This window comes from Camelus bactrianus, chromosome 20, assembly GCF_048773025.1.
Source record: "Camelus bactrianus isolate YW-2024 breed Bactrian camel chromosome 20, ASM4877302v1, whole genome shotgun sequence".
Classification (NCBI taxonomy): domain Eukaryota; kingdom Metazoa; phylum Chordata; class Mammalia; order Artiodactyla; family Camelidae; genus Camelus; species Camelus bactrianus.
In genome coordinates this window covers 29,363,289-29,375,653 of record NC_133558.1, presented here as the reverse complement: position 1 = coordinate 29,375,653, position 12,365 = coordinate 29,363,289, and the positions used below count along the sequence as shown (strand labels likewise).

The following is a 12,365-nucleotide window of genomic DNA, read 5'->3' as shown; positions in this document are numbered from 1 at the left end:
GTATAGCTTGGATAGAGCCCTGTGTTTAGCATGCACAAGGTCTTGGGTTCAATTCCCAGTACCACTGTAAGAAAGAAGCCTTTAAAAAAGCTTTTGATGTACTATTATGTACCATATAACCTGTTCTCAGGGTGATGGCAGGTTAAGACTTGGTAAAAAACCTAGGGAAACTCAAAACGCAGTACTGTATATACTTTACGAGAGCAGAACTGTATAAAACGCCATCTTCTTTATTTTGCATACTTTAATTTCAGAACAAAAACAAACACGACAACACAACACCCAAACCCTATGTCAAATGTGGGAAGGGACAGGGCTTGAGGCCCTTGTATCCTGCCTTAGAAAGACAGAAATAAAACCACTAGACATCAGCAGAGGGAACCAGGTGGGCTGGGGCCACGCAGGGCTGCTGCTGGGAGAGCCAGGGGACACTATACAGAGAAGGAGCAAAGTCTGCAGGTAAAAACTCCTTAATCTACTTCTTCCATGCGAGAGGCATCCTCATCACCCTCAAGGGGAGGGATCTCATCAGGAACAGCGGCACTGGGTTCCTCTGCTGTCACTTCATCTTCATCAATGCCTAAAAATCAGAAAAGAATGCCACTGGAATTGACCCAAAAAGCATTAAGTCAAATCTTCCCCCTAAGACCAATTCCCAAGTCACTGCCACACTCAAGAGGACGAGGGCACTCACCCAGGCCCAGCTTGATCATGCGGTAGATGCGGTTTGAGTGGGTTTGGGGATCCTCAAGTGAGAAGCCAGAAGAGAGCAGGGCGGTTTCAAATAGCAGCACCACTAGGTCCTTGACGGCCTTGTCATTCTTGTCCGCCTCTGCCTTCTGCCGCAGGGTCTCCACGATGGGGTGGTCTGGGTTGATCTCCAGGTGCTTTTTGGCCATCATATAGCCCATGGTCGAGTTGTCCCGAAGCGCCTGGGCTTTCATGATGCGCTCCATGTTGGCGGTCCAGCCGTAGGTGCTAGTCACAATGCAGCAGGGTGAAGACACGAGCCTATTTGAGATCGTCACCTGTGGACAGTCAGAAACATTCAGTTTATATTAAACCACCACTTTAAGGCAAAAATGGTTTTTGAAGCTCTATTCTCAGGAAAAAAAAGCCTCATCTTTGCTGAGTTTTATAAGAACAGCAACCTTAAATCTGCCTGGTTAAGAGAAGAAGTTCTCTAATGGCTCTAAACAAATTAGGCTGCCTAAAACCACAAGTGGTGTAGCAACAAGAGGCTGAGGAGAGAAAACCCCGAAGGCATTTATTATAAGAGAACTTAGCTCCACAACTGTTTACCTTCTCCACCTTCTTATCCAAGATTTCTTTCATAAGTTTGCAGAGGTTCTCAAACTTGGCCTTGCTCTCCTCCATTTTCTTCTTTTCCTCTTCATCCTCAGGCAGCTCCAGGCCCTCTTTGGTAACGGAGACCAGGCTCTTCCCGTCAAACTCCTTGAGCTGCTGCACGCAGTACTCGTCGATGGGCTCTGTCATGTACACCACTTCGAAGCCCCGCTTCCGTACTCGCTCCACAAAAGCAGAGTTGGCAACTTGCTCTTTGCTCTCACCTGTAGGATAATTGACCATAGATCAAGGACCAGAATGCCTCATACTGCCAGTTCCCAGGTATCCCTGAATGTCCTCCCCTTCTCCCAAGGAGAGGCTCTGACTAGACCCAGGCTCCAACATACCAGTGATGTAATAGATGGACTTCTGGGTCTCCTTCATGCGAGAGACGTACTCTGAGAGAGAAGTCATCTCATCTCCAGACTGGGAGGTGTGATAGCGCAGCAGCTCAGAAAGGCGCCGCCGATTAGTGGAGTCCTCATGGATTCCAAGCTTTAAGGGTTAGAGGAGGAAAAGAAAAATCTTACTAGGAAATAACTTACTACTTACTCTATGTAAATAAAAAACAAAATCCATCGTAATTATAAAGTAAGCCAGTATTTGCTGCCTCCTTACCTTCAGATTTTTAGAGAATGCCTCATAGAATTTCTTATAGTTCTCCTTGTCTTCTGCCAGCTCAGAGAAGAGCTCAAGGCACTTCTTAACAATGTTTTTACGAATAACCTTCAAGATTTTGCTCTGCTGGAGCATTTCTCGGGAGATGTTCAGGGGAAGGTCTTCAGAGTCAACCACACCACGGATGAAGTCTGAAATCAAACAGGGAAAAAACTAAGTTACAAAAGATACAGAGGGTCATCTACATTCAAGATAGGACCCACTTTCTCACTGAACCTTCTCTTGTTATGGTGCAGAGGATCCTTAATGTAAGACGAAGACTTAAGTCCCCTTCAGAATGCAGAAAGCCTTAAAAGGACTTAACCAAGCCACAATAGGCCAAGAAGATACTCACTGAGGTACTCGGGTATTAACTCATCACAGCTGTCCATGATGAATACGCGACGGACATAGAGTTTGATGTTGTTCTTTTTCTTCTTGTTCTCAAAGAGGTCAAAAGGAGCCCGACGGGGGATGAATAGCAATGCTCTGAACTCCAACTGACCTTCCACAGAGAAATGCTGAAAGAAAACCCCAGATAAGCCAACTCTGTATTTCAAGATAAAAGTGACTTTTAGTCCTAACAACAAATTATCTGAACAAAGATCTTCCCCTAAGCACTAGGGATAGAGCACATACTGTGGCAGCTGTTGAGAAAATCAAGCCCTAATGCACTAAATGAATCCAACATGGTACAAACTATATATAATCCTTGGGTCAAAGAGTAAACAGTCAAATCAGAACCCTGGGTGGGTAAGGCTGCCTGGGAGATACAGTGAGGTCACTGGGGAAGATGTATGTCATTTCTCCACCCTGGAAGGGTCCACCTGAGGGGGAATTCATCACAATCACCATTCCCAGCTACCAACCAGTTGGGCAAGTTCCATGTCTTATCACCAACACCCTGCTCCTCCCATTGAGCCAATAAGCAAGGCTTCTTACCTTGACTGCCAAGTGATCTTCCCAGTCGTTGGTAAGGCTCTTATAAAACTCTCCGTATTCCTCCTGGGTGATGTCATCAGGGTTTCTGGTCCAAATGGGTTTGGTCTTGTTCAGTTCTTCCTGATCAATGTATTTCTCCTTAATCTTCTTTGTTTTCTTTTTCTTATCCTTGCCACTATCATCCTCCTCATCTGAGCCAACATCTTCAATCTTGGGCTTCTCCTCATCATCTTTATCTTCCTCTTCTTTCTCACCTTTCTCTTCCTCTGCCTCATCATCACTGATTTCCTTCTCACGTTCCTTCTCCAGCTGGAAGTAGCAGGGATCGTTTCAGAATACAGAAAGCAAAAAACCAAGGTTCGTGCAATTTTCTAGAGGATCAGATGACATACTCACATAGAGTGTGATGGGATAGCCTATGAACTGTGAGTGCTTCTTCACCACTTCTTTGACCCGCCTCTCTTCTAAGTACTCTGTCTGGTCTTCCTTAAGGTAGAGAATCACTTTGGTACCCCGGCCAATAGGCTCACCTAGAAACAGTCCATAAGAATCAAGTGTAAGATAACAACACTAAACACAAGTATAGAGAAAAACAACCACTTTACAAATAGGGTGCTCAAGATCTTTATTACTATTTCTCCAGAATTCTAACTCAGACACCCTAACAGGAAAGCCAACTTACCATGGTCAGCACGTACGGTGAAGGAACCCCCAGCAGAAGACTCCCAGGCATACTGTTCATCATCGTTGTGTTTTGTGATCACAACCACTTTCTCTGCTACTAGGTAGGCAGAATAGAAGCCAACACCAAACTGCCCAATCATGGAGATGTCTGCACCAGCCTGCCAAAGTTTTAAAAAGTCAAACTCAAAAGTTTTAAATAAATAGCAAACCACATCAATAAATATGCAAAGTGCATGCCTAACTGAAATACCACATACCTGGAGAGCTTCCATAAATGCTTTAGTACCAGACTTGGCAATGGTTCCCAGATTATTTATGAGATCAGCTTTGGTCATGCCAATGCCCGTGTCTACTAGAGTCAGGGTGCGCTCCTGGGGGTTGGGGATGATGTCAATTTTTAGCTCTTTACCACTGTCCAATTTGGAAGGGTCTGTCAGGCTTTCATAACGAATCTTGTCCAAGGCCTGAAAATACAAATTGCAATTTAATGATTCTGCTTTCTTAGAGCCCATCTCCTCATGCAAAAACAACAAAAGTCCCTCAAATCTGATTACCTTTTAACCTATAGTTTAGGAATCAGTTATAGTATCCCATTTGCCTCATAAGGGAACACAAACCTTTTTGGAACTGCAGGAATTTTATAACCCCCTTTAATAGTGACTCCCACAAAGTGCCAAACCAACCTTCTACCCCTTTTCTGAAACAAAACCAACACCAATAAAGATGCTCAGGTCACTCACATCAGAAGCATTACTTATCAACTCCCGAAGAAAAATCTCCTTGTTGGAATAGAAAGTATTGATAATAAGAGACATGAGTTGGGCAATTTCTGCCTGGAAGGCGAAAGTCTCCACCTCCTCCTCTCCATGGTGCACTTCCTCAGGCATCTAAAATAAGAAAGGTCAAAAATTTATCTACAACAAAGACATTAAAGAATTCAAACTGCCTTGAACTGGGTACTGCGACTGAAAATCCTTTTCTTTATAAAGATTTCAGGCTACACTTTTAGTCAGAAGACAATTGGGAGAGGAACCCAGCACTTTAAAACAAAAGAATTAAGATTTCTCGGAAGGTATTTTGGGGCCAAACCACTGTTAAGTGATCGATCCATGGACCAGCAGCCTCAGCATCACCTGGTAATTTGTAAGGCACGCCGAGCAGGGCCCCTAACCCCGGTATTTTGAATTCGAACTTAGAACCCCAGGTGAATACGCACATTTAAATGTGCAAAGCACTGTATTTCTATTACTCTTTTTTGGTGGTGGTGGGGAACCCCCAAGGTGACAAGTTTTTGTTAAAGGGCAATGATTTGAAACTGCTCCCCCACTAGGTATCTCCAGGGAGATAGTATAGGATTGCTGCCTCACATACTGAGGTAGGGTAACCCGTGAGACACCAGTAGGATGCTCGCCCAGGAGACTTATATTAAGACAAAGAATCGATAAAGCAAAAGCTCCAATGTGACCCTTCCGCAGCACACATGACTGATGTGCAGGACCAAACCAAACACAACTAAGATGGTGGCTGTAGTCTGATGGGCCGACTCTCGTCACTGCCGGACATGCGTCCGCCAGGGCCACGCGAGGAGGGGGCGCCACCGCGCAGCCTCCCTTCGCCCCAGCATCCGGGCACCAGGGCGGGGCGCCGGGCTCCAGAAGCTTCCAGAACAATCTCAGTTCTTGGGGAGGGGCGGGGGAGGAATAAATCCATGAATCCCAGAGCCTGCCCCCTCCCTCCACCGGGACCGCAGGAAAGATCTAAAGGGGAAAAGCAAGATGGACCACAGGCATCCCTCGCCGCAAACCCTCACAGAACGGACCCGAAAAGACTTGAAAACCCCGTCCAAAAAGAGAGGCGACAAAACCTGGCCAAGACCAGGGTAAGCTAAGTCACACTGAGCGCGCACCCACCCCACGGCTTACGGACCCTCCGACGTCCCGTAGCCGCGTCCGGAAGTGGAGGGGCAAACATGGCAGCGTCCCGGGCCGGCGCAGCCACCACGTGCAACCGCCCACTACCCGAGCCCCACTCCACGGCCCACCTCACCCGTGCCTAGCAGCCGCCTAAAAGAGAGCCCACCACCAAACACATAAGGAAAAAGAAGCTTAACTCGAAAGCCCCCTCCCACCCACCCCCGAAATTAGCAGCGTTATCCCCAAAAGCCTCCCCAGGACAAAATCTGGGTCTCGGAAAGGTCGGGAGGAAGGATACAGCAACTCGAAAGAAAGACCAAACTAGAAAAGCCTGAAAAAGACTGAGGCCTTACCTTAAAGAATAAGAATCTCAAGTATACTAGAGAGTTGAGGGGGCAAGGACTGGGTCCGGCTCACCGGCAGCAACCAGCCTCGGCGGGGGTGACTCAAGAGAACGGGTGTGTGCCCCAAGACGCTCTATATAAGGCGAAGCACAGACCAGCGGCCCGCCCCCGGATCCCTCCGCCTTAAAGGAGGATGCCTGTGAGCCGCGCACCTGCCGCCGCCCGCCCACCTTGACGTCATGGTCCAAAATAGGGGAGGGGGGCGGTCAAGGGAGAAAGCAGTCAGAGCGCACACGTATTTACTCATTTTCATAGCCCCGTCCCCGTGCTCTAAAAGACAGGACACCACCAGAACGAGATATTGGGAAAGCTCATATGGCGTAATAAGTGAATCTAGGGGCGACGATCCCCACTGATCTCGTTAAAAACCTGTGGGGCAGGCGCCTTCACACCCGAATACCAGCCTCAAGGGACGCCTTGAAAAGGGCCAACCACTCCCACCTACTCTCCCAGGCTCGATCTCCCTGCTAGAATATCCCCTACAAATTCCTACAGCTGGATAAGGGGAAGGGGTCTTTCCGGCGGGCGGTGAGGAACTCGAGGCCCAACTCTGGGCAGCCCCCGGCCCCCTGCCCTCCCGGGGACAGCGGACAGGGACAGAGGACAGGGACAGCGTTTCGCCGCGGGGCACGACTCCCGCTGCGGAAAGGGCGCCGGTTGGGGCTGGCGAGGGGACTCTTTGCCTGAGCGCGGCGGAAGGAGCGACGGCTTCGTACGACCACACTTCCAGCAGTTTCCAGGCCCGCCTCGGTGGTCCCACCCCCGCTCCGCCCCTTCCCTCGAGGCTCCGCCCCGCCCGCTGCAGCTGGGGCAGTGTCTCTGCAGCGGCTCCGCCCCGCGCCGGTTCTGCTAGTGTCCTGGGGAAGGGTTGGGCTGCCCTACTCCTTTACTGTAGGGCACTAGAGGTGGGATCGTCTTACCCACCCGCCAGGCCCAGCTAGCCCGGCACTGCGTCCGGAGTGGGATGGAGCGTAAAGGGAATGATTGACACCCCGCCGTCAGTAACACACAGCACACGGGCTATTGAGGCAGCTCTGCGGGCGCCGCCTTCAGAGAATTGGGGATGGGGTAGCTACCCGAGGGACCCTCCCCAGCCTCTGCAGCTGCCTACGTGTGTGGAAAGTAGGGAGATGACAATCGAGCTGTTTCTCAATCTGGTTTCGTTTTTCACACTCTTCCCTCCTTCTGCAGCTGCCCTAAATCAGGGGAGGGGAGAGTTTCCAGGGACCTCCGCAGGGTGTCAGGGTTCTTGGAGGCAGGATGAAAACGCTGGCCAGAGGTTGGCCGGCTCTAGGCAGCCAGAACCATGCTGTTCCCCTTCAGCTCTGGCGCTGGAGCCCCCCAGGCCATGCGCCTGCCCAGCGAGCTGCAGGAGCCTCTGTCTCGCCTGGCTCTGCCCCTGTCGCGTGCCCTCCAGGTAGTAGCTGTCCTTGCCTTTCCAAGACCTCATCTCGGAAGCCTACTGGACCTACAGTCCGTCCAGTAGAGAATGGACACTCCCTGCGATGTGATCTCGTGGATGTCCAGCAACTCCCTTCGTGGCCCACTTTGTTGGCCCCTGGAATGCTGGGGAGGGGTTTCCCCACCACCACCCACAGACTTACCTCAGCAGCCGTGGTGCCCAGTCTTATTCCTTCATCTTTTTTTTGTTCATGTGTTGAATTCTAAAGAACAAAGGACCCTTGGTTTCCTTTTCCTTGCCCCACACTCCAAACGTCATCATCCCTATTACCATTACCTCAATTTCATCTCCTTCCTACTCTTCTATTCCCATTCATTATGGCCTGGGAGAAGCTTGTGGCTGAGAGAAGCCAATGAGTGTGGGAAGGGGCATAGGTGCTGGAAAGGCACCAGGATGCCCAGTTCCTGATGGAAACTGCAAACCAGGAGCATCATCCTCCAACGCACCCTCCCTCCCTCTGGGCACATGGGGCCTACTTAATTAAACGTCTGCTCCCTAGTTCACAAAGTGTTGACAACATCTCACAGGACTGTGAAGTGGTAGAAGTGAGTCTGCACATTCTAGGAACTGGGAGAGGAAGGCTTCAGGGATGACCCCAAGGTGGGTCAGCTCAGAGCCTTTGCTCCACTAACTCCCTTGCTCCCTGCTCCAGAAATGAAGTGGGGATGCTGTTTCCCCTCCCAGGGCCCAAGTCCAAAGCAAAGCAAGAATCACTCCTGTGGACCAATGTCAGGAACAGAGACTCCTCAGAAGGTTTCTAATGGGAAAATCTCAAATCTTGCACCAGCACATAAATTCTCCCTTCTCTTCTGGAAGTCTTCCAGGATAACTTCTCCAGCTCTCTGACACTCACTAAGCCCCAACTGTGAGCCTTGCGTGGCGAGAGGCAGAGAGGCATGCACAAGACAGCCTTCAGCCCACTACGGGGAGCTGCAGCAGACCAAGTGTGAACCATAGCAGTATGGGAGACACATCAGAGTCTCCCAGCTCAGCCTGGGGAAGGGGGCTCAGGGCTCCCAACCCCAGGGAAAGCACAGACAGGCACAGCCCTGACAGAGGGACCATAGCCCAGGAGCCCTCGAGGGAGGCAGGAGGAGCTGAAAGTGGCCCTGCAGGTATGGGTAAGGTCACAGAGGGCCACAAGGCCCTGCTAAGTAGTTCTGACCTTAACTTAGGGTGAGGGAAGCCACTGAAGGCTATTAAAGATGGCTTAAAAACCCCTGGTTCTCCAGAAGCCTACTTTTCCCAGCAGCACTTGCAACCCTAGATGTTCCCAAGAGACTTTTTATCCTACCCAGGCCTCAAAGACCCACCCGACCTTATGCTGCTGGAGGCATCCAGAGGAAGCAGGGACTGATGGACTATGGCCTGCAGAGGGCAAGCTTATCGCTGGTTTCTATATGGCCTGTGGATAAGAATGCTTTTTACGTTTTCTTAATGGTTGAAAAAAATCAAAAGAAGGATAATATTTTGGCATGTGAGAAGTATATGAAATTTGAATTTGTGTCCATAAAGTTTTACTGAAACATACTTACTTACCTGTTGTCTTTGGCTAGTTGATAGTTGTGACAGAGACCACATGGCTTGCAGAGTCTGAAATATTTACCCCCTTAACCTTTTACAGAAAAGCGCTGCAGACCCCTGCTCTGGGTAAGGAGAAGTGAGGTCTCCAAGGGAGCGGAGACTCAGCCTGGGCAGAGGCCGCCTGCTGCTGCTCAGACTGGGAAGTCTCTTAGTTAGCGTGCACCACTGGCCTTTCAGAGGGGTCGGGGAAGCCGCTGAGGGGTAAGGGGCAAGAGATGAATAAAGCAACTGGGGCATCAGGACGTCAGCGACTGTATCAGCACAGGGAGTAGCTCTGGGTCCTTAACCCCCAGAACAAGCAGCCTCCCAAGCTCAGCGCCTGCCAGATGTACTCTGTCAGTTCCCGTCTTCCCAGTACCACCAGGCTTACACCTCCGAATTCCATGGGGAATACCCTGAACTGACATCCCCCCAGGGCAACAGACCTGACACCTGACATTCAGATCCACTGGACAGTGGAGCAGGTCTGCACAGCCAACCTGGGCCCCATTTCTTTGTCTAGTTTCCATATTCTGCTCTACATGCATGATAAGTCTCTTGCACAGCTTTTGCTCATTTGATTGTTGGTATATTATTTTTTGACGCAATGGCAAGTATAAATTTTCCTTCATTTTCTGTTTCCCAGAGAGTTTGAAAAGCACTTGATTGTTGTGTGTTGATCCCACAACTTGGTAAACTACCTTATTAATTCTTAATTTGTCCATCAGTTTTGTGCTGTTTTCTAGGTACAACCCTACCTGTCATCTGAGAACAATGGCATTTTGGTTTCTCCCTTTCTAACCCTTGAATCTCTTATTTTTTGTTACACTGCACCAACTAGGACATGCAGAACAATGATGAGTGGAAATAGTGATTCTGGGCATCCCTGTCTCATTTCTGATCAGAAAAAGAATGCTTCTAATTAATATTGTTAAAATGGTCATAGTACCCAAAGCAATCTACAGATTTAATGCAACCCCTGTCAAGTTACCCATGACATTTTTCCCAGAACTAGAACAAATAGACCTAAAATGTATATGAAATCACAAAAGACCCAGAATTGCCAAAGCAATACTGAGGAAAAAGAACAAAGCTGGAGGCCTGACCCTCCTCTACTTCAGGCAATACTACAGAGCAACAGTAATCCAAATAGTGTGGTATTGGCACAGAAACAGACATATGGATCAATGGAACAGAATAGGGAGTCCAGAGATAAACCCACGCATCTATGGTCAATTAACCTTTGACAGAAAGGCAAGAATATACAATGGAGAAAAGACAGTCTCTTCAGTAAGTGGTGTTGGGAAAACTGGACAGCCACATGTAAATCAATGAAGTTAGAACACTCCCTCACACCATACACAAAAATAAACTCAAAATTGCTTAAAGACTTAAACATAAGACAGGACACCATAAATCTCCTAGAAGAGAACGTAGGCAAAACATGCTCTGACGTAAATTGCAGCAATGTTCTCCTAGGCCAGTCTCCCAACGCAATAGAAATAAAAGCAAAAAATAAACAAGTAGATCATAATCAAACCTACAAGTTTTGCACAGCAAAGGAAACCAAAAACAAAATGAAAAGACAACCTATGGAGAAATATTTGCAAATGATGCGACTGACAAGAGCTTAATTTCCAGAATAAATAAACAGCTCATACAACTCAGTAACAACAACAACAACAAAAATAAACAACCTAATAAAAAATCGGCAGAATATCTGAATAGGCATTTTTCCAATGAAGACATACAGATGGTCAAGAGGCACATGAAAAAATACTCAACATTGCTAATTATCAGAGAAATACAAATCAAAATTACAATGACATATCACTGAACACAGATCAGAATGGCCATCATCAAAAAGTCCACAAACAATAAGTGCTGGAGAGGTTGTGGAGATAAGGGAGCACTCCTACACTGCTGGTGGGAATGTAGTTTGGTGCAGCCACTATGGCCAACAGTATAGAGATTCCTTTAAAAACTAAAAATAGAGTTAACTAGCAATTCCATTCCTGGGCATATAGCCAGAGAAAACTCTAATTCAAAAAGATATGTGCACCCCAATGTTCACAGCAGCACTATTTACAATAGCCAAGACATGGAAACACCTTAAATGACCACTGGCAGGTGACTGGATAAAGATGTGTTATATATAACAATGGAATAGTACTCAGCCATAAAAAAGAATGAAATAATGCCATTTGCAACAATATTGATGGACCTAGAGATTATTGTACTAAGTGAAGTCAGACAGAGAAAGGCAAATATCATATGGTATCTCTTATATGTGGGATCTAAAAAAATGATACAAATGAACTTATTTATAAAACAGAAAAAGACTCACAGACATAGAACAGAAATTTATCGTTACCAAAGGGGAATGGGTGGGGGAGGGATAAATTAGGAGTTTGGGATTAGTGGATGCAAATAACTATATATAAAATAGATAAATAACAAGGACCTACTGTATAACACAGGGCACTATATTCAATCTTGTAATAACCTATAATGAAAAAGAATACATATGTATGTATAACTGAATCACTATGCTGTACACCAGAAACTAACACAACAGTATAAATCAGCTAAACTTCAATAAATATATAAGTAAGAAGAATGTTTCTAACACTTCATGATTGGGCATACTTAGTCTTTCTGTCTCTTACTTGTTATATATTTTTATCTGAATAGGTATCAAAATTATTTTTTTTGCATCTATTGAGAATATTCTTTAAAATTCCCTTTATCTATTTATAGGTTTAATCCATTAGTAGACTTACTAATATTAGACTGAAAGTATCTATTTCTTTAAAGCTTTGTAGAACTCGCCTATAAAACTGCCTGACTCTTGTTTTCTGTATGAAAACATTTTAACTAAGAACTCAAATTTTTTAATGGTCTAGGACTACTCAGATTTTCTATTATGCCTTAAGTCAATTTTGTTTAATAGTTTTTCTGAATGTTTCTTGAAAGCTTTAAAGATTATGGCATTCTATTTCCTTTGACTATCTTTTTAATCTCTGTTCTATCTTAAGTATGTCCCCTTTTTTCACTCCTAAAATTGTTTTTTGTGTATTTTCCTTTTTTCTCATAAACAGTTTCACCAGAAATTTATCTTTCTGTTGATCTACATACTTTGTTTTCTGCTTCTTTAATTCTTTAATTTCTTTACTTTTTTCTTTTATTTGAGAAATTTCCACTAAAGTGTTTCTCATGATTTCTACTTTCTTTGGGTCAGTTCTGTTCTTCTTTTCCTATTTTGTTAACTTTAATATTTAGCGCTTTCAATTTCCACCTTTCCCCTTTTCCAATGCAAGGTTTTAGGATTTTTTCTCAAGTAGTATTTTAGCTATATCCCACAAGTGTCAATATACAGTATTTTTATTATGA

The 12,365-nt window shown here is 46.2% G+C and overlaps 1 protein-coding gene across 1 annotated transcript; it reads right to left on the bottom strand.

Moving 5' to 3' along the window:
* Positions 1 to 210: 210 nt before the first annotated feature.
* HSP90AB1 (heat shock protein 90 alpha family class B member 1) lies at positions 211 to 6,054 on the bottom strand. The gene is made up of 12 exons (XM_010973822.3): positions 5,897 to 6,054; positions 4,371 to 4,517; positions 3,888 to 4,094; positions 3,629 to 3,788; positions 3,343 to 3,476; positions 2,947 to 3,255; positions 2,360 to 2,525; positions 1,966 to 2,156; positions 1,695 to 1,842; positions 1,303 to 1,571; positions 695 to 1,028; positions 211 to 580 (listed from the first exon to the last, which is right to left on the bottom strand). Exons 2-12 carry the CDS (start codon positions 4,515 to 4,517, stop codon positions 471 to 473), a joined length of 2,175 nt encoding a protein of 724 aa, XP_010972124.2. The 5' UTR covers positions 5,897 to 6,054; the 3' UTR covers positions 211 to 470.
* Positions 6,055 to 12,365: the final 6,311 nt, after the last annotated feature.